The 26,734-nt window shown below is 37.4% G+C and overlaps 1 protein-coding gene across 7 annotated transcripts in view; it reads right to left on the bottom strand.

The window, feature by feature from the left end:
* The window catches only part of CASK (calcium/calmodulin dependent serine protein kinase), a 440,186-nt gene that overhangs the window by 111,502 nt on the left and 301,950 nt on the right, over positions 1 to 26,734 (bottom strand). For all 7 annotated transcript variants that reach the window (XM_036270439.1, XM_036270436.1, XM_036270433.1 and 4 more), the window contains exons 8-10: positions 25,653 to 25,775; positions 17,301 to 17,384; positions 4,767 to 4,866 (exon numbers count right to left, since the gene is read on the bottom strand). In XM_036270439.1, the coding sequence (XP_036126332.1) occupies positions 4,767 to 4,866; positions 17,301 to 17,384; positions 25,653 to 25,775 (307 nt within the window). The remainder of the gene's footprint in view (positions 1 to 4,766; positions 4,867 to 17,300; positions 17,385 to 25,652; positions 25,776 to 26,734) is intronic.

Below are 26,734 nucleotides of genomic sequence, written 5' to 3'. Positions count from 1 at the left end.
GATGATACGTGTTGTTTTGCGGTTATTCATTATATAGCAACAGATAACTAATATACTGTGAGATTTTTATACAGTCATGAACCACTTAATGACATTTAAGTCAACGATGGACCACATACACAATTTTGGTCCCAGAAGATTATAATGGAGCTGAAAAGTTCCTATTGCCTAGTGATGCAGCAGTCACAATGTCATAGTATAATGCATTACTTACATATTTGTGGTGATGCTGGTTTAAACAAACCTGCTGTGTTGCCAGTCATATAATAGTATGCTGCATACAATTACAGTAGTAGGATATACCACCTAGGTTTGTGTAAGTCACTGTATGATGTCTGCACAATGATGAAAGTGCCTTATGACACATTTCTCAGAATGTATCCCTGTTGTTAAGTGGCGTATGACTATATTAAATCAGCTGTAATTTGAGCTAAAACTAACTAATGTAACAAAATGGGACAATGAATTCAATTATTAGCTTCCAGATTTTCTAATTTATTTTTGTCTCTTATATACCCTTACCCCCCAAGTAAGCACAACATTAAGGTAAAGGTTTATTCTTTTGTTTTAATTGAAATTATTATTGAGATCATTAGAGAGTCATATGCAGTTTTAAGAAATGAAACAGAGATCCCTTGTATACTTTGCTCAGTTTCTCCATTGGTAACATTTCATAAAACTACATTATAATATCACAACCAGAATACTGTACATATTTGTGTGTGTATAAATTGCTTACATACCTTTTACTTTACTATTCTCCCATACTCAGATCACATCCCTTTGGAATTAAAATCTAGACATTACATTATTCTTTATAAATGTTCTTTCTGAAGGTAAAAGTTAAGAGGCATGAATTCATAGCTCCATATTAATAAACTAAAAAATAGAGTCAATAACAGAAAGTAATAAAAACAGCTTATAGATTATGTAATTGTCAAAGGAAAATTCACTTACCCTGAGTTTTTTTGAAAGCAAACTATAAAGTAAAATGTTACCCTTCCCCCAGAATTAATGTTTGTACTTGAAATTCAGATGTGAAATAATATTAAGTGCAGTTAAAATTTTAATACTGCCTCTTTTTCCTCTTATGAGAGAAGTGAGAAGTTAATATTATTTCTATGACAATGCCTCAGGAAATCAATATAACCAAGATTTTATTTTATCAGCAGGCAGTGTTAAAATTCATAATTAAATATCTAAACACAAACAGCCAAGGAAAACGTCAAGCTGATTATGAACCATGCAAAGTCAAATACTTTTGCATAAAAGATAAATCTTAGAGGAAAACAAAGGGATACCTACTTTCTGCTGCTAGAAGTCCTACGAGGAAGGCAGCATATGGACAAACAACAAATAGTATGATTTTAGAGCAAGCAGGTTATCAAGCCACAGTTGGGCCCAGTAGATGAGCCACAAGAAGCACAGTCCCCGGCTGAGCCCAAAGTGAGCCCCTGTGTTCCATGAGCACATTCACTGGGACTGAGGATTTCAGTCATCCAAACACTGGGTTCTGATTCTGACTTCTTTGATGTGAAATATGAGAACAGAACATTTCCACTTTGGATTATTAAATAACAAAGCAACTATATACTGTTTATCAGAAGATTAAACAACAAATTCTAGTGAATGTATTAATGAAGTAATTTTAATCCAAATAGAAGAGAATCTCATATTAAAATTGTTTACAATGTAAACAGCATATATAAACACGTTAGACTCTTCTTTAGATGATAAATTGGGAAGCTGATTCATTTTAAATTTGTGATTTTTAAATAGAATTTTGGGGGGACCAAAATAGGACTGTCAGCTTTTAATTTTGCCAAACAGATCATCAAAAAAAATCTAACTACCTATCATTTATTATCATTTCATAGAAAGAATAGAAAAGGCGTTATGTAAAGATGAAAAGCAGTTCCTCTCAAGAAAGGGCAGTTGGTGACCTTACACTGTTCTCTCTAACCCCTCCTTCCCTGCCCTCTCACCCCACCCTACAAGCATATGATCTATGATCATTTTTTTCTTTTTGCCATGAACTTGGAAGAACTTTTAGGTGCTTTGTGTTTTGTACTATAAAACAAACCCATGAAAATTTAAACAGAAAGAGCGGAAAGGATAACATTGGGAACTTAAAATAAATGGTGCAGAATTTAAGGCACAGAATTAAACACAGAACTTAGTTTGAAAATTGATGAAAATATTAAAAAATAAAAATGAGTTAATTTATGAAAGTGTAAAGCTCTTACATGAATCCAGATAGTTTTTTGTAACCACCCACACAACCATTGGTTGCAGAAAAGGAAACTTGCTGGAAGATAGCTATCAATAAATGATGCTGATAAAACAGTAAAATGCCTCCCTTTAAACGGTTTAGTTTTAAAAATTAATTTTAGGAACATACGAATAGTTTCTGATAGCGATGGCAAAGTTAGGAAAATATTATAATTTTCTTCAAATTTCTTCTTTGTCTTTGATTTCTAAGTATATAAAAATTTCCTCTTCATTTAGGGTAGGTGATTAGACATGTACACTGTACAATAATTCTTCTATCTTTTATTTGCAGCACCTGGACAGTGCTATTTAAAAATATTTTAAAGACAGACATTTAGCACATCAAATGAAGTTATAGACTGCTTTCGAGATCATTAAGATCTAGAAATTAAAAAAACAAAACAAAACACAAAAAAGTAATAGGGTGTGACCGCAGGAAAGGGAAGAAGAAATGCAAAACTGGGAACAACAAATGCAAGTGACAGGGCCGGCAGGCTACTGCAAGACAATGTAAAAAATTTCATTTTTGTTTAAAAAGCAAGTACTATAGTCAGAAGCTATTTCAACCACATCCTTTAGAGACTGCACTAAAAAACAGAAAACATTGGGCAATAAAAATGTACTTAAATAAAAATAAGCATGTCTATAACTAAAGACAATCCCTTTCCCTAAAAGAAAAACCCAACTTTTTCACAAACAGGATATTTAAGAGTTCATTATACCCTTATTAGGCAAAGTAAATATTAAGGGTATGCATTAAAGATCAGGTCTGTGAAGCCATTGCAAGGATCACACTGCTCTGTAGGTCTATTTCTAAAGATGAAAGTGGTATTAAAAGATTCTGATCTAAAATCTCTAAATATATCCTAAGTATGTGACTATGTCATGTAGTCACACCACAACATAAAACCATCACTGTTTCCACTCCCCAGACCCTGGGTCAGCTATAATTTGAGTGTGAGGAGAAAAGAAAGAGATTCTGAGCGAAGGAAGAACAAAAAGCTACAGGTGAAGAGAACGAACAGACTGATAGGCAACAATAGGGGCCATGGGGGAACGTACCTATAAACACAAGTAGGGCCTTGCCTTTCATGTGGGAAGGGCTCTGGGCAGTTACCAAGTCAGAATAAGAGGAAAAGAGCAACACCTTCTCAGAGTCTCTTCTCGAGGATTCCCATTTCTCAACATTTTTGGAAATCACCTTCACTCAGAAGAGGAAGGTTCACATCCCAGTTGGTAAGTCAAAATGAGGAACTACAGCCTGGGGCAAAAGTAGGTTTAGAGTTGTTCATATGGAAAATAATACAATAATTAATAAATAATATTACAAGAATAAATTCTGTTTCGGGTACTCACAACTATAAATATACTTTTGCCCCACCTTGTACATAGCTGTTGGAATGGGAACCTTGATCCTGTTATTCTGTACAAGGTAGAAGCATGTGAGTGTGTGTGTGCCCATGCATATATAAACAGAGGAAGGAAGTACAAATACTGACCAATGCTCATGGTTTCGACAGGAAAGATGCATTAGCACATCCGTTCTTTATATTGCTAATTGTGAAGGATAAACAATTAACTCATGCTTTAGGAAGGGCCCTGGGCCTTGAATTCAATGTTAACACATGCATATTGGATGAGCCAGTTCAAGAGTACAAAACTCAAATCAACAGTGCAAAGTCAACCACATGGCAAACACTGAGGGACTTTAATGACAGAAGAAAAGCCGAGGGCAGAGGATATATGATGCAGGAGTGAAATTAATAAAGAAATACTTAAACACATTAAAAAAATATCACACACATGCATTTACATATATGCATATAAGGATCTCATAGATTTTTATTAATGATACTAGAGAATATCTCACTGGAAAGATGAAAATCTGAGCATTTTATAATATAATTTTGTGAACACTGGTGGGTTTTTCAGGAATGCCTATACGCATTTCATCAAAATAGGTAACTCTTCTATGTTCTTCTCCCTTGAATGCTCATATATATGTGTTGTAGACTTTGTAAAAGAGATGAACCTATAAATTGTTCCAAGAGATAACTCACAAGACAACTTTACATTGAAAGATTCAATTAAAAGCAGTGTTGTCCCAAAGTCTGCGCTGCTAATCTTACATAAAAACTTTTTATTGAGGTAGAAGGTAATCAGAAAGATCCAAAAAGAGGGACCACGATGTTGGACTGGATGTCAGATTGGATGAAGTGCGACATTGGGTCTGGAGTGGGGAAAGGGGAAGAAGTAGCTCTGAGGTGAAAAGAAAAGTGAAACGTTGGTTTTGGAGCAGTAGGGGGACAGCAACTCTGGCATTAAAATTAAAAGGAACCAGACACACGTGGATGGTATTTGGTTTCTGACAAACTTCCTTAGAATTGCTTGGAGGATCTGACTAGATTCCCAGAAAAAGGTTTATTCAGAATGGAAGAGAAAGGATGTAGACATCAAATAATTCATACTGGTGAATGAACGAATGATCCAATTACCTGAGGAGGTAGGGTCTTCGGAGAAATCTGGCAACTCTTCAGGGGGATCCCCATAGAATGAGTTGAATTTGTGACTTGACACAGCTGCTAGTACTGCACCCTAGAACAAAGAGGTGAAAAAAATATTAAAACAAATACATGAATATGAAAAAGTTAATTAACAAATGGTTATTTAAAGATTATTCAGGAAGTCAAATATATAGAAGATGACAGCTGGAAAAGGGATAGCTTTTGAATAATTTTTGATTCTTTCAAATCAATTACATATGCACATACCAGATTAACTCTGCTGGGGATTGTAAAAGTATATGCAACTATTTACATCTTGAACTCCAACACATACCACAAATGGAATATAAAATGATGCTGCAGAAGAATGTCTAGTGAAACAGAAAGATGCTTGCGATGAATAAAAAACTTTTATAACAATCTACAGGATGATCTCATTTTTGAAAAAAAAAAAAAAAGGTTAATATAATATAGATATGAGACTGAACATAAACCAAAATGTTATTAGTAATAATTATCTCTGGTTAGTAGGAATACATGTCATTTTTATTTTTGTAAGCTCCCCCCTCCACCCTGCTTTCCTTTTGTTGTTAACAATGACTATGTGTTACTCTTGTACAGTGGTTCTCCACCTGCGGGTTGCGACCCCTTTGGGGGTCAAACGACCCTTTCACAGGGGTCACTTAAGACCATCGGAAAACACATATTTCCGATGGCGATTCATAACAGTAGCAAAATTACAGTTATGAAGTATCAATGAAAATAATTTTATGGTTGGGGGTCACCACAACATGAGGAACTGTATTAAAGGGTCACGGCATTAGGAAGGTTGAGAACCACTGCTCTTGTATATTATTTCTCAATTAGGCCACATGGAATAATCAACTACATGTGACTTTTATTTTTTAAATTTCTTTTTATCCTCACCCGAGGACATTTTTGCATTTATCTTCAGATAGAGTGGGAGGGAGAGAGGGAGGAAGAGAGAGAAACATCAATGTGAGAGAGACACTGAGTGGCTGCCACCCACATCATCCCAACCGGGGTGGGGATAAACTGCAACTGAGGTACATGCCCTTAGCCGGAACGAAACCCGGGTCTCTCTGGTCCGTGGGCTGATGCTCTAACTGCTGAGCCAAACCAGCCAGGGCATAACTTTTATTTTTTTAAAAATCCTCACCTGAGGATATTTTCCCATTTTATCTTCAGATAGAGTGGGAGGGGAGAGAGAGAGAGAGAGAGAGAGGGAGAGAGAGAGAAACATCGAAGTGAGAGATCGATTGGCTGCCTCTCACAGGACCACAACCAAAGGCCAGGGACCAAACTGCAACCAAGATATATGCTCTTGACTGGAATCGAACCCGAGACTCTTTGGTCCATGGGCTTATGCTTTAACTGCTGAGCCAAACTGGCCAGGGCTACATGTGACTCTTTTATTTTTTTTATCGTCACCCTAGGACATTTTTCCATTTTTTGTTCAGATAGAGTAGGAGGGAGAGAGAGGAAGAGAGAGAGAGAAACATCGACGTGAAAGGGACACACTGGGTGGCTGCCACCTGCACAACTAACCAGGGCCGGGGACAAACTGCAACCGAGGTACATGCCCTTAGCGGGAACTGAACCCGGGTCTCTGGACCGCAGGCTGATGCTCCAACCGCTGAACCAAACTAGTCAGGGCTCTTTTAAACCACATTCATAGCCTCTCCTGATTCCTAGATGAGTCATATTGAGTACATGATATCCCTTAGGACTGTTGGGTGGAAAATGGCTGGGAATTATTGTTTCAGTAACAAGAAAAAGCATAAAAGTTATTTCGTAAATGTGTTCAATTCTGCGGGTATGTTCCTTGGCTCTGACACTTTCCGGCTGCAGGAGGCTACTTGAGTCAATCATTTAACCTCTTCAGGTTTCTCCCTTGTAAAGTGAGGATATTAAAACTGATATAACTTATGTTATAGGATTGTCAAAAGTCATAATGTACATGAAAGTGTTTGCAAACTGTAAAGCATTTTGTAAATGCAAATCATTACTAACCCTACTAATATATAGCTAGAACATGAGCACATTTTTTTGCTGGTCTAGGCAAGAAAGGTTCATTTAGGTAATCTAAGTATCAATTCACTTAGGTAGTCTTTAGTCTAAAATACTGAATACTTGAAATTTTCTGAAAAGAAAGATAAATCTTTTATGTGTGTAGGCATTTAATAACTATATGAAAACATTAATAGAAATATGTTTCTGTCTGGCTGGTGTGGCTCAGTGGTTGAGCATCGACCCATGCACTAGGTCCCTAGTTCGATTCCCGGTCCAGGCACATGCCCAGGTTGTGGGCCCGATCCCTAGTGGGGGGCATGCAGGAGGCGGCCAATCAATGTTTCTGCTCATCGATGTTTCTATCTCTCCCTCTCCCTTCTTCTCTGTCTAAAATCAATAAAGGAAAACAATGTATGTTTGAAAAAAAAAAAGAAATACGCTTCTGCAAGATTTTTGTGTGTGTGTGGATCATGTTAGGGTTTCTTTTTACAAATCGAAATAGAAAAAGAGACAGACTGCAGAAAGAGAAGAACAAAAAACAGAAAAGTGGTCCTGGCCGGTTTGGCCCAGTGGTTAGAGTGTCGGCCTGTGGACCAGAGAGTCCTGGGTTCAGTTCCCGCTGGGGGAGCGTACCTTGGTTGCAGTTTGTCCCAGGCCCCGGTTGGGGTCGTGTGGGTGGCAACCACTCTATGTGTCTCTCTCACGTGGATGTTTCTCTCTCTCTCTCATCCTCCCTCTATAAAACAAACAAAGCAAAACAAAACAAAAGAAAATGAAACAAATCAGAAAAGTGATCTTGATGATACCATTCCAGGCAGCTTTTTCAATTTCCCAAAGTCTAGGGTTAATGCAAGAGAGGTTCTTACACAGAATTTTATGGCCAGCTATTATGATTAAAGTGCTGAGTTCTTCTTTCTACAGTAGAAGCTTATTTCACTTTACATATTAATATGTTCCCTAAAAGCTGGGTGGGAATGAAATTTTTATAAATCAAATCATATGTTTCTCACACAATGTAACTAAAATTTTAGAGATGATTTATTTTTATTTCCAAATGAAGTTCAAATTGAGTTTCTCAATATGTCAGTTTTATGTTTCAAGGCCTGTTCTCGCTCCCACTGAAGTCAAAGATCTAGAAATACTCAAACTATTAAGAAAGCACTATTTAAAAGGGCCCTGAGAGGTAAATTCTTTTGAAACAATCGTAGCAAATTCCTAATTTATCTGTCTTGTGGCTAGTAGTTTTATTTACTTCGTTTTTTAAACTTAGTGACTATACGTGGTTTCAATTTTCAACACAAAGCTATTAGTAAAACAGCAAAATGGTTCTAAAATACTTTATGGATTTATAGAATTTTATTAGAGTTTGAGAGTCAGCCTTAGAGATGATTCATTCTAAAGGACTCATTTTGCAGATGAGGAAACAGGTTCAGAGAGGCTTAGCAAACTGCTAAGGTTGCTGCCAACTTTGAGATAGAATCAAGAGTAGACAGAATGGAGGTCCTCTATTCTCCCCAGTTCAAGGGTTTTTACTATACCAGGGGTCAACAATCTTTTGTCCTATAAAGGGCCAGAAAATAAATATTTTAGGGTTAAAGGCCATATGGTTTCTTTTGCAACTACTCAACTCTGCCATTATAGTGTGAAAGCAGCCATAGACAATACACACATGAATGTACATGCTATGTTTCAATAAAAATTTATTTGTAAAAATAGATGGTTGGGTGGGTCAGATTTGATCCCAGTCCATAGTTTGCTAACCCCTATTGCTATTAAAGAGTTCAGATCCTATACAAGAAAAATTTCAAACTGCCTACTTTATCATAAATCTTTGATAAAAAGTTTTCTATCTAATTTAGTAGGTATACTTTAGTATATTTTGAGAGTAAAACATATCAACTTGAGTTAAGAAGACTATTTACAATATGTTAAGACAACTAATATTAAAGGTGAAATTTTCTACTGAGCAAATTAACCTAGAAAGGAGGTAGATTCCAAACTCAAAGGAAAAGAGAACTACAAGTAATTAATTCTTAATGTAATCATAATTATAGTTTGTACGTCAAACATCAAAATGGAATGCTCCCAGTTAGATGATTCTCTGTCTCATTTAAGGAAGTGAAAACAAGAAAAAAGTTAGCTCAGACGTCTGCTAAGTTAAATGACTACATGCACCTAAGGAGGCAACAAAGTAAGCAAGGAACATGAGAGTTGAACACAGCTATATAGCTGACTTGAAGACAACAGCAGAAAACCAATATGTACTCTCTTTTTGGCGCCCGCTGAGTTCAGAAACCATGACGTTTGATAGGCATAAGGACAGGTACATTTTAACAAGTCTAAATATAAAACACAGAAGTATAACATGTAGAATAACTGGCTTTGTACTCACGTAGCAAAGAAACACACAGTCATACTGGGGGGGAAAGCCCACCACAGGGACATACAATTGTGAGTGTAACATAGAATTCAGGAGAGGGTCATCTTATTAGGATACAGAACACTGAACTCAAAGCCTTAAACTTGGAGGTGGGGAGGCTGAACAGAGGCTACCAAAAGGCTGAAAAGTCATTCCAAGATGGAAATGTCAAAGGATTTCAGGTGATTACATTTAAGAATTAGGTCCTGAAGGATGAGGTGAAGCCACTGATTAAATCAGAACTTTTGATCTCTCTCCACATAGTCACAGCCAAAGTTATTATTCAGTATAGTCAGCATAGCCTACATTCAAACATAAGCCAAACACAGGCCTGAAGCCTGGACTTTTATAACATTAAGTCAGTATATAAGACTAAAGAAAGCTATGCTTTTCTCTGAAGAAAATTAAAAATGAGACTGGTTAAGTGTAGTAGATATGACTATATTTAAGAACAACTGCCTGGCATAGATACCATGTTTAGGAATCCTTTCGGTCTGTGAAAAAGTACTTTATAAAGATGGTATTTTGATTTACATAATAACATCTTAAAAGCCATATTGCCCAACTTAGGAAGTAATAATTTTACATTTCAGATTCACAAATCAATAGAACTGCTTTGTAAAATCAATACAGGAGGATCAAAATCACTTTAATTATTTTGTGTGAAACTGCTCATACCGGAATAATAGTTTCCAGCTTTCAGAATCAAAGGTGCATTTTAGATACTAGATTTACTGCTCTGAGTAGCTGGAGCCCACAGCTGCTATGCTAACCGACTGCCTCTACACAAACCCTCACTACAGGCAAGGCTGAATGTAGAGGCTGGCTTTCAGGAGGGCACAAAGGTCCTTGATAAATCCTTAAATTAGCTCTTGTTGAATTAATAGAAGGGCGAAGAATGACAAAAGGCAGCTATTAGAGCTTCCCGGCTGACCTCTCAAAAGGTGCTAAAGAGGTGTGAACATTACTTTTAGAGGTACCAAGACTCCAGGTAGCAGTGCTGCGCAATAAGACTTCATGCAGAGATGGAAATGTTCTACATCTGTGCTGTTCAACGCAGTAGCCATCAGTCACACGTGGTACTGAGCCCTTGAACTATGGCCACTGCGACTGAGAAATCAAATTCACAATTTTATTTAATATTACTACATTAAAATTAAAGTTAAGTAGCTACATATAGCTAGTGGCCACTGCCTTGGATAGTGCAGCTCTATAAAAGCAGCATTCCTAAACAAACTTTTCCTGTTCTACAAAGTTCAGACACCCTAGAGACCAACTGGTAAGTCAGAGATGCATACAGGCTATACTTTTGCAATTTGCAAAATGAATAAAAGAAAATTGGAGAAAGGTATCAGAAATCTCCCTCACTTTCTGAATATACAAGGAATAAATAATTTTTATCCCCTAAATTGAATCACATGGATTCAACTCACAATGTCCTGAACTGACTGCAATAAACTTACACAAATACAGAATCTTGCTTCTATTTATACCGAATTTCTTCCACATACTTCACTGTAGGAAAATTTGCTTTCTAAATATAGAAATAATTCATGAAGCAAAGGGGATAATTCCTAGAACAGACCCCCTTGAGCCTCTTCCCAAGGTAAATAAGTTCAGATATTTACAGACCTCCCCTCTTTCCACACATCTCCCACCCCCATATCTTGCTCAGCAACTCCCTCAAGGTGACAGCCAGGGTGAGAGTACAGGCGTGCCTCCTCAGGGGACACACATAGCACAAATTTTCTAGACGCCTAGATTGCACAGTCTGTCCCATGCCTCCTAATATTCACTTTGAGAAAATATGATCCTCATCATATCCAGCCCCACGCTCAGGCCTATGCAGTTTATTAAAGAAAATATTGTTTCTAGAGGACTTTAAAAATGGAACTATTAATATTCTAGAGCTTAGCATTAAATAAAAGGGCACCCCCCCCCCCAAACCAACTGATGAAATGTCTGGTAACCAAAATGGGGAAAATAAATTTTCTATCATCATTTACAGATGTAAAATAAAATAATGAAATAAAGGAGAATAAAAAGAAGTACATGATAATAATTCAAATCACATGCAGGGTTCCATAAACTTTTAAAATAATCTAGTTTGAAACATAGTCTGAAAATGATGTTAATGCTTTCTATTGATCCAAATAATTTTCTCATTAGGGATTTGTTGTCTCCTGTAGCCTGCTGCAGAGGTTAAATGCCAGAATGTAAGTACAAGTATGGAAAGGAACAATTTGTGATTATAGAGTGTTGATACTATTATAACCAATAACGAGCACTTACCATAATATAATCAGAGCTATACAAAGATTTATTAATGAAAATAGCCAATGCAATAGTATGTATGGCCATGGAAAACTGAAAGCAATCTCCATGCCTAACTGCTGGTTAATTAAATTATGATATGTATATATGAAGGATTTTTATAGAACCGTTACAGTTTGCGCTTCCGAGTAATAACTCTCAATAAGGTGGGCATTTCAGAATCACCCATATAACATACACCCTTCCAACCTGCATGCCTGGAGCCGAGGAAGGAAGTGGTGGTCTCTCAGAGGAGTTGAGTGGTACAGCGAGCTGCTGTTTCTGTGGGAATGTGTCCTATCCCTAAAGTGTGCCAAAGTGAAAGCCAGTATTTAAGAATATTTTGTCACATGGCATAAAAAAATTGGGTTATGTGAAATTCACATAACATAAAAGTAACAATTTTAAAGTGTACAATTCAGTGGTATTTAGTAGATTCACAGTGCTGTGCAGCCACCACCTCCGTCTAGTTCCAAACGATCTTCACCTCCACCCCCCAAGTCCCTGTACCCATTAAGCAGTCACTACCTAGTACCAGGAAACCACCAATTAGCTTTTTCTGTCTCTGGATTTACAGATATAGATATCTATTCTAGTACTGCAAATAAATGGAATTATCCAATATGTAGCTTTTTATGTCTTTTATTACATGTGGGTATACAATTGTCCCAGCACCATTTATTAAAAAGACTATTCCTTCTCCATTGAATTGCTTTAGCACTTTTGTTGAAAATCAACTGATAATAAATATAAGGGTTTATTCCTGAATTCTGTCCCATAATCTACATGTCTATTTAAAAAATTTTTTTTCCTTTATTGATTTTAGAGAGAGAGGAAGGGAGAGGGAGAGAGAGGGATGGAAATATCAATGAGAGAGAACATCAACTGGCTGCCTCCTGCACGCTCCCCACTGGGGATTGGCCCACAACCTGGGCATGTGTCCTGACCAGGAATCGAACCGGCGACCTTTTGGTCATGGGTCGACACTGAATCACTGAGCCACACCAGCCGGACTACATGTCTATTTTTATACCATAACAGTACCACAGTGTCCTGATAACTAGAGTAAATGTTGAAATTGGGAAGTATGAGTCTTCCAACTTTGTTCTTTGCTTTTACAGACTGTTTTGGCTATTCTTGGTCCTTTGCATTTCCATATAAATGTTAGAATCAGTTTGTCAATTTCTGCTAAAACTTTGATAGGTATTTTGTTGAATCTATAGATCAATTTGGGAAGAACTGTCATCTTAACAATATCGAGTCTTCCAATCCATGAACATTAAATATCTCTCTATTTATTTAGATCTTTAATTTCTCTCAGCAAAGTTAGTTTAAAAGTCTTACACTTCTTTTGTTAAATTTAGTCTTAAGTATTTCATTCTTTTTGATGCTGTTGTGAATGGAATTGTTCCTTTTTTTATTTTTATTTTTTTATCCTCACCCGAAGATATTTTTCCATTTTTTGTACAGATAGAGTGGGAGGGAGAGAGAGGAAGAGAGAGAGAGTGAGAGAAACATCGACGTGAAGGGACACATCGAGTGGCTGCCACCCGCACGACCAACCAGGGCCGGGGACAAACTGCAACCGAAGTACGTGCCCTTAGCGGGAACCGAACCCGGGTCTCTCCGGACCGCAGGCCGACGCTCTAACCGCTGAGCCAAACCAGCCAGGGCTTGTTCCTTTTTTTAATCCTCACCTGAGGATATGTTTAGAGAGAGGGAGGGGAGGGAGGGAGGGCGGAAGGGAAAGAGAGGGAGAAAGAAACATCGACAGGTTGCCTTTGGCAAGCTCCTCAAGGGGGGATAAAATCCACAACCCAGGCACGTGCCCCGACGGGCAACCCTTCGGTGCATGGAACAACTGTCAACCAACTGAGCCACTCGGGCTGGGCTAGAATTGTTTCTTAATTCCATTTTAAGATTGTTCATTGCTCATATACAGAAATACAATTCAAATTTATACCCTGATCTTGTATCCTGTGACCTCACTAAACTTGTTATTTCTAATAGTTTTTTGAAGATTCCTTAGGATTTTCTGTACACAGAATCATGTCATCTATAAACAAAGACAATCATCCAATCTGGATGCCTTTTATTTTGTTTTCTTGCTTAACTGTACTAGAACCTGAGTATTTGTATGTTTATTAAGTCCCCAGGTGATGGTAATGCTGCCAGTCGGGGAATCACACTCGAAGAGCCACTGCTCTAAAGAATGTATATCACATATGAATATGATACTACAGGAAGGTAATAGAAGAGAAGTGAATATTATATCACACGTAAAAGATCCTCTCTTTCTAGATACAGGAAGGAAAATGATCAAAATGATCAGAACTATCTAAGCATAATTACTTTGGAAGAAATACAGAAATAGAGATTACCCAGGAAAAATTTTTGTGTTTTATATACATAAAAAGCCTTTAAAAACCTCAAAATGTTAATGTCCATGACCGGAAAAAAGCTAAAATGGTATGGAGTGTCCATTAAGGAATTATAATTATATATAGATTAGCAAATCAAATGTATTAACATTAAAATTGTAATAAAACAATAACTAATAATAATGTTAATAGCAAATAATATCTATGGAGCACTTATGCCTGCTAGGTACATTTTATTTTATTTATTTAAAAAATATGTTCTTATTGATTTAAAAAAATTTATTTATTTATTGATTTTAGAAAGAGAGGAAGGGAGAGGGAGAGAGAGATAGAAACATCGATGAGAGAGACAATCAACTGGCCACCTCCTGCAGGCCCCCCACTGGGGATCGGGCCCACAACCTGGGCATGTGCTCTGACCAGGAATTAAACTGGTGACCTCTTGGTGCACGGGTCGATGTTCAACCACTGAGCCACACTGGCCAGGCTCTTAATGATTTTTTAGAGAGAGAGAGAGAGGAAGGGAGAGAGAGATAGAAACATCGATGTGAGAGAGAAACATCTTTCGGCTGCCTGCTGCATGCTCCCTACTGAGGATCAAGCCTGCAACCCAGGCATGTGCCCCAATGAAATCGAACCAGGACCTCTCAGTCCATGGGACGACGCTCAATCCACTGAGCCACACTGGCTGGGCTGCTAGGTACATTTGAAATGCTGTAATGTATTAATTCATCAAAACCTTACAACAGCCCTATGAGTTAGCTATTATCATTCTTCCCATTTTATAGATAAAGAAGTTGAGGCACAGAGAATTTAAATAACTTGCTCAAGTTTACACAGCTTGTTAAGTGTCCCAGCTAGGATTCACCTAAGGCAATGTAGCTCCAGAGCCTACTCTTTCCCATAATGCTGTACTCCTTCTCTTTCTTCTTTCCACCAACAATAAAAATTTCCTACCTCTGACTAAGAACAAAAGCAGTTTTCTACTGCTTTCTGTGAACTTCCCTTTTAATCACTTCAAAGAGAGTCATAAAAAGTCGGTTGTTGCTCACCATTTGAGAAGCTTAAAAACAGGGTCTGGGAGGGAGGATGGATACCTAGCTGTTCACTGGTGACAATAAGTTGTATGGTGGCTCTGGAAGCCAGGGGCATTGCAGTTTCTGTTCTAGAAGCTCGCAGAAGAGGCAGAATGAGGAAAGTTACTTCTCTGAGGAGGGTAGGTATAACGTGCTTTATTTAACCAGAGGGGCTGAATCACTCCAAGGCATACAGCTGTCTGTAGAAGAAGCTGCAAAACTCATAACTCTGCTGATGTTCCTAATTCAAGGTTGTTCGGTGGGTCATGAAACTTTAAATATCCCTGCAAAGGGATGTGGTAAATTCACATGACCCTTTTCTGCTGTGACAGCTTGGCCCTGTCCAAATAAATCTTAGTCACCACTTTGGCTATTTTAGGCCCAAGTCTGGTTTTGTGGCACTGGGAGAAATACGGCACATGTTTCTTGTGATGGGGCAAACCTGAGCCCTCTGATAAAAGGCCTGTAAGGTGTAACGTCCCACAGGCCAGAGCACAGCATCAGAGTTAAGAAGACTTGAGTGAAGACTTGAGAAAGTAGTATAATTAATGTTTCTTGGGGCGGGGAGAACTAACGTCAAAAACAGCTGACCAAAATTCACTTTGGATAAGATTTTTTTTTCTTTAGTAGACTATACTGGTTCAGGTATATATCAAAGCAAAGAAGTTAAAAGTCTTGGGAAACTTCTTTGGGCACCATCTTAACAATTATTTTTGCCAAGAACCTGTGAAACAAAGAGAGAAGAGCCAGTTTGAACCCCTGCGGCTAAAACAATTGGAAGGAAGGCTTAACTGGGAATATCCATCACCAGCAATAAGTTAAAATTTCCCTTGCACTAGAGCAGTGCTGTTCAAGAGAACTTTTTGCAGTGATGGAAATGTCCTGTATCTGTGCTGTCCAGTACAGTAGTCATTAGCCACATATGGTTACTGAGCACTTGAAATGTACTAATGTGACTGGGAAACTGATCTTTTAATTTTATTTAATTTAAATTTAAATCACTACACAATTTACCATGTGGCTACCATGTTGAACAGTTCAGCTCCACAGGATAATTTTGTGGCCTACACAGTTGCCCTAAAATTCATATACATGTTCTCATATATCTAGATTTGTATAAAACCACTGACATATTTCAGGACTTGAATAATAATTATTATATTATTGCAACTTATGATATATCTGAAAATACTTACAAAGAAAAGTTTTATAGTTGGCAGGAGTCATGTGGCTAAGGACTACCAACCAATCAATCATTTAGAGGACAGAGTTAAAATTTTTTTATACTAATCAAAAGCAAGTAAAATATAACTTAATTTTATGACCATAATATAATAGAGTTTCCTTTGTAGGGGGGAGCAGAAAATGCTGTCCTATAAAATTTTTGCCCAGTGCTGAAGACTTCATTATTTTATGTTGGCTCTTTTTAAACAGCTTTTAATGTCAAATGGGCTTCCCATATAATGTAATTACCAATTTTTTTGGTGGGGTGAAGGTTAAGGAGAGTGGTAAAAGTGAAAATGTAGTTAGGAAGAATGAAAAAAGGTGAGAAAAGTAATCAAAATAATTTCTAGTAGACCAAGGTAGTGGGGATTTTTACTGCTTTGTGATGGCTGTTCAATCCTAGTTCAAATTTTAATTCAGTGTTGTTTCCACTAAACTAAATGCACATTTGTTTGTCAAAATATTTGTTTGAGAAAATGTGGCCTAGATTCATATTAAACAATAATGGATAATAATAGTAAATTACTGTTTTAAAGTAATTTTATCTCTGCTATGAATTTCAAAAATAATATAAATTTAAAATATGATTAATCTTCCATTTATTATAACTTGTTTAGATTCATGCTTAAATATTACCTTATATGATTTAAAAAAATAAAAATCTTATTGAAATGGTGGTAATTTCTGGAAGTCAGAATTTAACTATAAGAAAAAACAATGGTCAACATTAGGACATCTTCATGGGCTTGGAAACAGAATAAAAACATTATCATCAACTGTATCTGTCTGGCTTTTTTTTTTTATCCTCACCCAAGGACATTTTTTCCACTTTTTGTTCAGATAGAGTGGGAGGGAGAGAGGAAGAGAGAGAGAGAGAGGGAAACATCGACCTGAAAGGGACACATCGAGTGGCTGCCACCCACACAACCCAACCAGGGCCGGGGACAAACTGCAACCGAGGTACGCGCCCTTAGTGGAAACCGAACCCGGGTCTCTCTGGACCGCAGGCCGACGCTCCAACCGCTGAGCCAAACCGGCCAGGGCTCTGTCTGGCTTTTTGATGATTTCTTTCATTTACCTTTAGTTTCCTCCTTGCATTGAATTTCCTCAGCTGCTCTACTGTTTCTGGAAGATGAATCTTGTAGGCATAACGATCTCTCTCCTATAAAATAAGAAAGATATTGAACACCCATAACTGTTTAAAAAAGTGAATAAGTTTAACCTAAAACAAACAATAAAGTCCAAATTCCTAAATGTGAAACTTAGATTGAATTCTAGGAGACTGGAGATTTCATTCCACGATACTGGTAAATATTCTCAAATGTCAAAACTAATAGAAAGATAATATTTTATTTTCAGCAATAATAAAGGGCACAAATAACAAGCCAAATAATTTTCAGATATATGGCTAAAATAATTAATCATATGATGATTATGGTATGAAGTTACCTTTGACATGATTTTGTCTGGAAAAATGAGCATTTGGAAAATTAACTCCACAACTGATTTGGCATTCTGAGTTGTCAGGAATAACTGGATTTAAAAAAAAACCCACAGTATTTTCTACCTAGAACAAACTTCAAGGCCATCTAATTCAACCATTTCCCCATGTGGGATCCCCTTCAATCTCTGATGGATGATCATTCTTTTTGACCTTGTCCAGTAGGAGAGCATTACTTTATGGCAATCCATTACAATTTTAAGAAAGTAAAAATGTTCTTACTCAGCCTGGGCCCGTATCTGGCTTGTTTGGGCTAGCTCTGTCTTCTGGGGCATCAAAAAATAAACTGATTACCTCTTGCATATAATAACCTTTCGGTAGTTAAGAGGGAGATCATGCTTCCACTAAATCTAATTCTCCTCTGTGATAACGTTTCTAGTTGTCTCAATTATTCCTCAGGTATATCTCAAAGCACTTGTCACGCTTCTTATGCCCTGCTTTGGTTCTACTCTAATTTGTCAATGTACCTTAAAAATTTATATGCTGTAAGGATTCATTTCAGAAATATTTCTCGAGAGCCTACTATGTGCCAGGCATTGTTTTATGTACTTGGGATACACGAGTAAACAAAAATCAACGAAGATTCAGACCCTTATGTAGCTCATATTCTGGTGGGAGAAGATAAGAAAGTCCAAAAAAGGTAGGTTATAGAGTACGTTAAAAGTGTTATAGAATAAAGCAAAAAGTAGAGTAAGAGGGATTGGGGACACTGCAACTTTAAAAAAATTTTTTTTTATTTTTAATTTTGTTTTTGTTACAGATGTTTCTCCTTTTTTTACCCCATTGACACCGCCACCCCCCCTCCCCCGTCCCGGCTTTGTTGTCCATGTCCATTGGCTTTGCGCACATGCATATAAGTTCTGTGGTTTATCTCTTCCCTCCCCCCACCCCTTCTTCTGAGGGTTGTCAGTCTGTGCCCTACTTCCGTGTTTCTGGGTCTACCCTATTCCTCAGACTGTTATGTTCATTATATCCCACAAATAAGTGAGATCATGTAGTATTTGTCTTTTTCTGCTTGGCTTGTTTCACTTAGGATAATACTTTCCAGGTCGGAACACTGTAATTTAAAATAGGTGGTCAAAGTAGGCCCAGTTGAGAAGGTGACATTTGAAAGAGGTGAGAGAGTGGTCCAGGCAGAAAGAACAATCAGTGCAGAAGCCCAAAGGAGAGTGTGCCTGGAGTTTTTGAGAACTAGCAAGGAGACCCATGTGTGGAGTAAACAGTAGGTCAGATCAGAGAGGTGACAAGGCTTGGGTAGGTCATAAAGGGCCTCTGGCCTTTATTCTGAGAGAGAGGGGGAGCCACTGGAGGATTTCGAGCTGGAGGGACATGATCTGACAACTTTAAAGGAACACTCTGCTTGCTGTGTTGAGAATAGATTGGAAAGGGGTGAGGATTAAAAAAAAAAGGCAGGGAGATCAGTTAAGAGGCTGCTGTAGTAATACAGGGGAGAGATGATGGCGGATGAAATCAGATGGAAAAAACCAAAAAGGAGGTTGACTCTGAATATATTTTATTTTGCTTTCCCCCCAAACTTTTACTAAGGTATAAGGAGCATAAATGAAATCATACAGTATGTATTCATTATGGTCCAGTTTCTTCCACTCAGCAAAAAGATTCTGAACTTCATCCATGTTGTTGTATTTATCAATAGTTCATTCCTTTTTTATTGCTGAGTGGTAGTCTGTTATAAGAATATACCATAATTTGTTTATCCATTTATTTGTTGATGGACCCTGGATTTTTTCCAATTTGTCGTTGTTACAGATAAAGCTGCTATGAACATTATGTTATGTACAAGTCCTTGTATGGACATATATTTCATTTTTCTTAGGTAAATATTTAGTAGTAAATGGCTGGGTCATACTATAAGTGTATGTTTAACATTTTAAGAACCCGCAAAATTGTTTCCCAAAGTGGTCATTTTTTACATCTCCATAGCAGTGCATCAGTTCCAGTTGTTCTACATCATCGCCAACACTTGGTGTGGTTGGTCTTTTTCATTTTAGCCACTCTGAGACGTGTGTGTACAGATGGCTCACTGCGGCATTAATTTGTAATTCCCTAATGACTGAGGATGTTCAGCAACTTTGTGTGTGCTTATTTGCCATCCATGTATCTTCTTTGTTTAAGTGTCGGTTCAAATCTTTTCCTGTTTTGAAATGGGCTGTTTTCTCCTTCTTCTTCTTATTTTTAGAGGCATTATTCTCCCTCCTTTTATATTTTCATTACAAAATTTTAATGTCAACACTATTGCAGATGCCCCCCATTTCTCCCTCTTTGCCCACCTCCACCCACCTTGCCTCTCCCTCCCTTGGCCTTCACCATTGTCCCTGTGTACGGGGTATGCATATATGTTCTTTAGCTAATCCCTCTACCTTCTTTATCCAGTCACCCCATGTGTTTCCTTATTATTGAGTTTTAAAAATTCTTTATATATTCCGGATATAAGTCCTTCATGGGATATATAATTTGCAAACATTTACTCAATGTGTGTAGCTTGTCTTTTCATTCTCTTACAGTGTCTTTCCAAGAACAGAAGTTCTTTTTTTTTTCTTTATTGATTTTAGAGAGAGAGAAGAAGAGTGAGGGAGAGAGAGATGGAAACATCGATGAGAGAGAACTTGGATTGGCCGCCTCCTGCATGCCCCCCACTGGGGATCGGGCCCACAACCTGGGCATGTGCCCTGACCGGGAATTGAACCTGTGACCTGTTGGTGCATGGGTCCACGCTCAACCACTGTGCCACACTGGCCGGACAGAACAGAAGTCCTTAATTCTGAATATATACTGAAGGTAGAAAGAACAGGACTTATTGACAGATTGGATGTGGGGTGTGAGAGAGAGTAAAGGACTACATCAAGGTTTTCAACTGGAAGTCTGATACCAACTGAGATGGGACAGACCGCAGATAAAATAGATTTGGGGTGAGGTGATGAGAGAGGGAAGAGAGCAGGACTGCAGTTGGGGATATACTATTGCTTGAGATACATAAAATGCAAGTAGGTACTTGGGCAAATAAGCCTGGAGTTCAGGAGAGAAGTGAAATTTTTGGGTGGGTCATAAACATTTAGAAGGTATTAAGTATTGTTAGTACTTAACTATGCCACAGGCACTGAATGTGGTGCTTTCACAGACATTATCCCATTTATTTTTTAAAACAACTATATAAGATAGCAGAGATAACTAGCGTTTACTGAGGGCTTATTATCTGCCAGGCTGTTCTAGCGCTCTATGTTTCTATTACTTATATTTCACAAATGAGGTACACATCATTATTCATATATTACATAGTGGAGAAAAATGAGATGCGTTATACCAGATGAAGATTAATTAGTATGGAGTGAAGTGGTCCTCTTACTTTCCTTGATCTGGATACTATATAATATTTGTAAATTAAGCTCAAGACGATATTATTATTATTATTCTTATGTAATTAAAATTCTTGTTTGCATATGAGCAACTTCTAAAATCAAAGTTTTCATATTATGTACTTACAAATTTTATTTTCGAATTTAAACGTAGAATTTTACAGTTAGCCCCTGTCAAAATTTCACCTTATCTGAAAATTCTTAAGAAATGAATGCAAACACTTCAAAATTCATTTTCTATATTAATGACTAAAAGTAACAAGGGTTCCACTGGAGAGTAAAACTGTATTTTTCTTGAGCACACGTACACCAGTCAATGTCAAAATTACTACAAGGTTAATCTCTGCTGCATTCTATGTGCTAAACATCTTGGAAATTATTTCATTATCTTTAGGGACTTAACCTTCTTCCCCAGCACTGAACCAAAACAGGTTCACCAGTATAGAACACATAAGAATTTATCAAATAATTAACTAGCAGAGAGAAGGATAAAAGTACTATTTTAGAACAAGCAATGGTATCTTTTAATGGATTGCTGTTACTGATTATAGATTATAAATTTTAATTGTGTTATGCCTGGTGATGTTTAATTAACATAAAGTATTACCCTGAGTTCTGTGAACTGTTCTAGCAAATAATCAAATCCAAGAAGCCCCATTTGTACCTAAGTGGGATAAACACTGTAGGTAACCTGGGGACCTACTACTTGCAAATGGCATCTGAAGTGGGGGGCACTCTCGGTGGGACTGAGTCCTTAACCTGTGGAGTCTGCATTAACTCCAGGTAGTGCCAGAATTTAACTGAAATGTAGTACACCCTGCTGGTGTCAAGAGAATTGCTTGGTATGGGAAAAAACCCACATGCATCTGGTGGTCAGAAGTGTTGTGAGTTAGGTAGTAGGGTAAGAATAAAGGAGAAACACACAGAACCAAGTTTTCCCTAAACAGTTACATGTCGTATAATTCCATTCATAAAATACTATCAAAAGGACAAAAACTACAGTGATGGACAATGGATCAGTAGTTACCAGGGGTTAGAGTTGGGAGGATATGATTATTAAGGAATAGTATGAGGGTTGAAAGAACAGCTCTATATCCTGATTATGGTGGTAGTTATACAATTCTACACATGCGATGAAATTTCATGGAACCGCCCCCCCCCCCAGGAATATATATAAACACTGGTGAAATTCAAATAAGGCCTGCGGTTTAGTTAATAGTAGTACTCCAACGTTGATTTCCTAGTTTTGATCATCGTGTTATGGCTTTATGCAAGATGTTATCACTGGAGGGAAGGATGGTGAAGAGCACACGGGAACTCTACTATTTTTGCCACTTCTATGTGAGTCTAAAATTATTTCAAAATAAAAAGCTTAAAATACATCACTTCCACTTTACATGTTTAATCCTCCTATGGGCGTCCTAATTCTAAATACCTCGAATTAACTCACCGAGTCTCATCAATCTGCCTTCCTTAAAATCTCTCAGTCTGGGTATTTCTTTCCCACTCCCACTTTTATTCCCTGGTCCAGGCCCCTGTCACAGCCATAGCTTCTATAGGATCTCTTTCTTTACCTCTACTGCCTCCATCTCGACAGGTAATCCACCTGCACAGTGTCCTAAGGACTTACATGAACACGCTGCTCACACTGTACCATCGCTCAAAAGCTAGCAGCAGCTCTTTACTCTCTACACCCTAACATCCAAAGTACTTAATGTGACATTCTAGATTACATATTCTTCACTCAAACCAAAATTTCTAGTCTGCTACTGTTACAATCCTTTAAATAGCTGACATTTGTACAGTAGTTCCCCCTTATCTGCAGTTTCATTTACCCGCGGTCAACCATGGTCTGAAAATATTAAATGGAAAATTGCGGAAATAAACAATTCATAAGTGCTAAATTGTGCGCTGTTTGTAGTAGCGTGATGAAGTTTCATGCTGCCCCAGTTCATTCTGCTCTGGGTGTGAATTATCCCTTTGTCCAGCTTGGTAGCTGTCTTGGTTATTAGATCAACTGGTCTATTTTATTATTAGTTATTGTTGTTAATCTCATACTGTGCCTAATTTAGAAATTAAACTTTACTAGGCACGTATGTATTGGAGAAAACATAGCATATCTAGGGTTTGGTACTATCCATGGTTTCAGGCATCCACTGGGGGTCTTGAAATGTATCCCTCTAGGGTAAGGGGGGGGACTACTGTATTATACCAGTTTGTTTCCTGCCCCCATCCCTGCATGCCCTGAACACCGTAATGCTTTGTCTGTGCTCCCGTATACTTCCCACCTGGAGCACACGACCCCCTTCCCACTAACACCTGGAGCTCCAGCCTATAGTGATTTCTCGAGCTTCTCATTAGTCTTCCTGAGCTCCTACTTCTGTACTCTTGTGTGGTGCTTCCCATGTGACTCTCTGAGGTTATCTTTCTTTGTCTGTAATATTAGTGCCATTTGTAAATCCATTTCAGAGCCTGACAATGCCTTTCTCTCACTAATAGATTGAGAAGTTTAGTGCATAGCAGACTGAACTCGATTTCTTGTGAATGCCTTTTCTGTTTACTATTCACAAAGATGAAGTGGAGAAAGAGATAAGGACACAGTCAAAAATATGTTTGTTTATAAAATTATGCTTAAATGATGATTCGTGATATTATCTAAGCCAATGAAATCATGAGATTAAAAAAAGCCTATTAAGGTAGCGCTTACCAGAAAACAAGTAAGCAATAACAGAACTCCAAGGCATTACAAATGAGACAAAAGAACAAACAGAATGTTTTCTAGATTAACTAGTCTCACCTGAAACTAACAGTAATGTCATATGAATTCAGAAAAATTTGTATAGAATGTGCCTTGCACTTGATTCATTGTCCCTTGTGCACAATGGATGCTGAGTACACATTTAATTGGTGTGTTGATTGATTTTTTTCCCAAAATTCAAATTGATTAGCCTGACAGAAATATCCTTGTCATGTTTTAGTACAGTAAGATACTTTAGGGTCTCCATATTAAGACTACAAAGGGTATGAAATGAGCTCAATCACCTATGAGGAAAATGCAATTTTAGTTGGTCTCACTTTTTGTTGGGAGTGAATATTCACAGCAAGCATCACTATTTTAGACAGATGAAGCTGTTAAACAGGTATGATTTAACTAGCAATCATAAGACATTCACATATTACTTGGTATATTTACTCAAATTATCTTTTGAAATGAAATGACTGAATAGGACATCGTTATTTATTTGTTTTTACCAAAGAAATAATTCTTGTTTTTTTTTTTGGTGTGTTGTTTTCTTGGACACAAAGCAATGGTATGACTTTGGGCACTCTACAAGGGTTTCCATCATTTTATTTCTTCACTTTGCAGTTATTCAGGAGCTTTTTATATTTAAACCATAGCTTAATTTTTAGCCATTACTAAATTCACACGACTACATCCACAGCCATAATATACAAGTAAACATGGACAAGTATTTAAATATAATAAGCTTGTTCTCATCAACTAGATAACATCCTCATTACATTCTTCCATCTTCTGATGACACACAAACAGTGAAGCTAAACTGTCGTTTATACATGGCACATACTCTGATGTCAAATAGCCTTCTGGACCCTTTCATATAAGTTACTGACATTTTTGTCTGTTGTTTTTCTGGTGCCAGAAATCTTTATTGTGTATTATGCTCAGATTATTTAGAATGAGACCTATAATCGTTGTAGGGACAAGGGTTTTAAAAAAATAAATGTTATTATGCAAATATGTCATTGTTATTTGGCATTTAAACTAGCTTCTAATGAACAAAAGATCCTCATTATGAAGAGACTGAGAAAGGCAAAGGAGAAATAGGAGTGATTCCTACATTCTTCATTTCTGGGAGAAAGAAATACAGGCATACCTTGGAGATACTGTAGGTTTGGTTCCAGACCACTGCAGTAAAGTGTCTCATGAATTTTTTGGCTTCTCAGTGCATATAAATGTTACATCTACACTGTACTGTAGTCTATTAAGTGTGTGATAGCATTGTGTCTAAAAAATGTGCATACTTTAATTAAAAAACCTTTTATTGCTAAAAATGGAATCATCACCTGAGCCTTTAGCAAGTAATAATCTTTTGCTGGCGGAGGGTCTTACCTTCGATTTGTCAAAAATGTTGTATCTGTGAAGTGCAATAAAGCAAAGCACTATAAAGCAGGGTGTGCCTGTACTAAGACAGTATCTAAGAACTGTTTACCTGCACTTTTCTGGGTGAAAGCAGGAATAACTAGAACTGGACATCTCAAGTCAAGAATAACTAGAACTGAGTATCACAAGGCTGAACACAGACTTGAGAAGTGATATTCTGAAGGAGAATCAAGATCCCCTGGAATCTCAAAATTGTCCTGTGATGGTATTATTTGTGTCATTGACACTAAGATACATTATTAACCTATGTTTTAATATATTTTGTTTTGTATAATCTCTGGACAAGTAGCATGACATAACATGATGAACACCCAGCACTGCTGTCACTGGAAGTGCTCAAATAAAGCGGCGGAGGCCACCTAGGAGCTCATGTACCTTAAGCCAGGGGTGATTCAGCGCTTCATACACAGTGATCCTTTCGGCTGGATCCAGCATCAGCATGCGACGCACTAGGTCTTTGGCACTTTCAGAGATATGGCTCCACTGCCGTGGGTTCATCTGAAGAGGAGGAAAGGAAAATGACAGTTATTCCCAGTGAGAAGTTAACATTCACTACTATTTAATATTCCTATACTGTTTCCAGGTCAATGAAATTCTCAGAGCGAAGACTAGAAAACGAATTCTAAAGGCATGCTTTCTAAGGAGCAAGACAAACGTAATTCTTTTGCTGTTGTTGCTCATTATATGAGATTTTGCATCAGTAAATATTCCTTACATATGTTCTTGTTACCTAAGCTATATTTTTAATAATTGAAAAATACAATGTTTATGATTCCAGTTTCTTTTTTCTTTTTTTTAATCCTCACCCGAGGATATTTTTCCATTTTTTGTACAGATAGAGTGGGAGGGAGAGAGAGAGAGAGAAACATCGACATGAAGGGACACATCGAGTGGCTGCCACCCGCACGACCAACCAGGGCCGGGGACAAACTGCAACTGAAGTACGTGCCCTTAGCGGGAACCGAACCCGTGTCTCTCCGGACCACAGGCCGACGCTCTAACTGCTGAGCCAAACTGGCCAGGGCTATGATTCCAGTTTCTACCTCAGCTAGGGTCTAGAATATTTTGGCCTAGAAAGAACTAAAAGAAAATTTTAAAATGAAAAATTTCATTATTTTTTTAAATGAAAAAATTAAAGACATTTTCATATTTTGATTTTAATTAAAATTTGCAGTAATTGTGAAGGTATACAGTTATTAATCGAATATTTTGGTCACTGTATATCAATTTCAATCTTTAGGGAAAAATATACTATTACTATATACCCTATGAAATAAGCAATTCACTTGTGTACTGTCCTCAGTGAAGTTACTTTTGTCCCCTTTTTAGCAACAACAAAGCCACAAGGTAAACTGACTAAAGTCAAAGAAAAAAAATTATGAGTTGTTTAGAAGACACAGGACTTGTGAGAAAGGCTGTGGGTCTGTGAGGAAAAGAGCTGGAAGCCTCCTGGAAAA

Source organism: Molossus molossus, unplaced genomic scaffold, assembly GCF_014108415.1.
Source record: "Molossus molossus isolate mMolMol1 unplaced genomic scaffold, mMolMol1.p scaffold_m16_p_2, whole genome shotgun sequence".
Classification (NCBI taxonomy): domain Eukaryota; kingdom Metazoa; phylum Chordata; class Mammalia; order Chiroptera; family Molossidae; genus Molossus; species Molossus molossus.
This window is presented reverse-complemented; position numbering and strand designations above follow the sequence as displayed.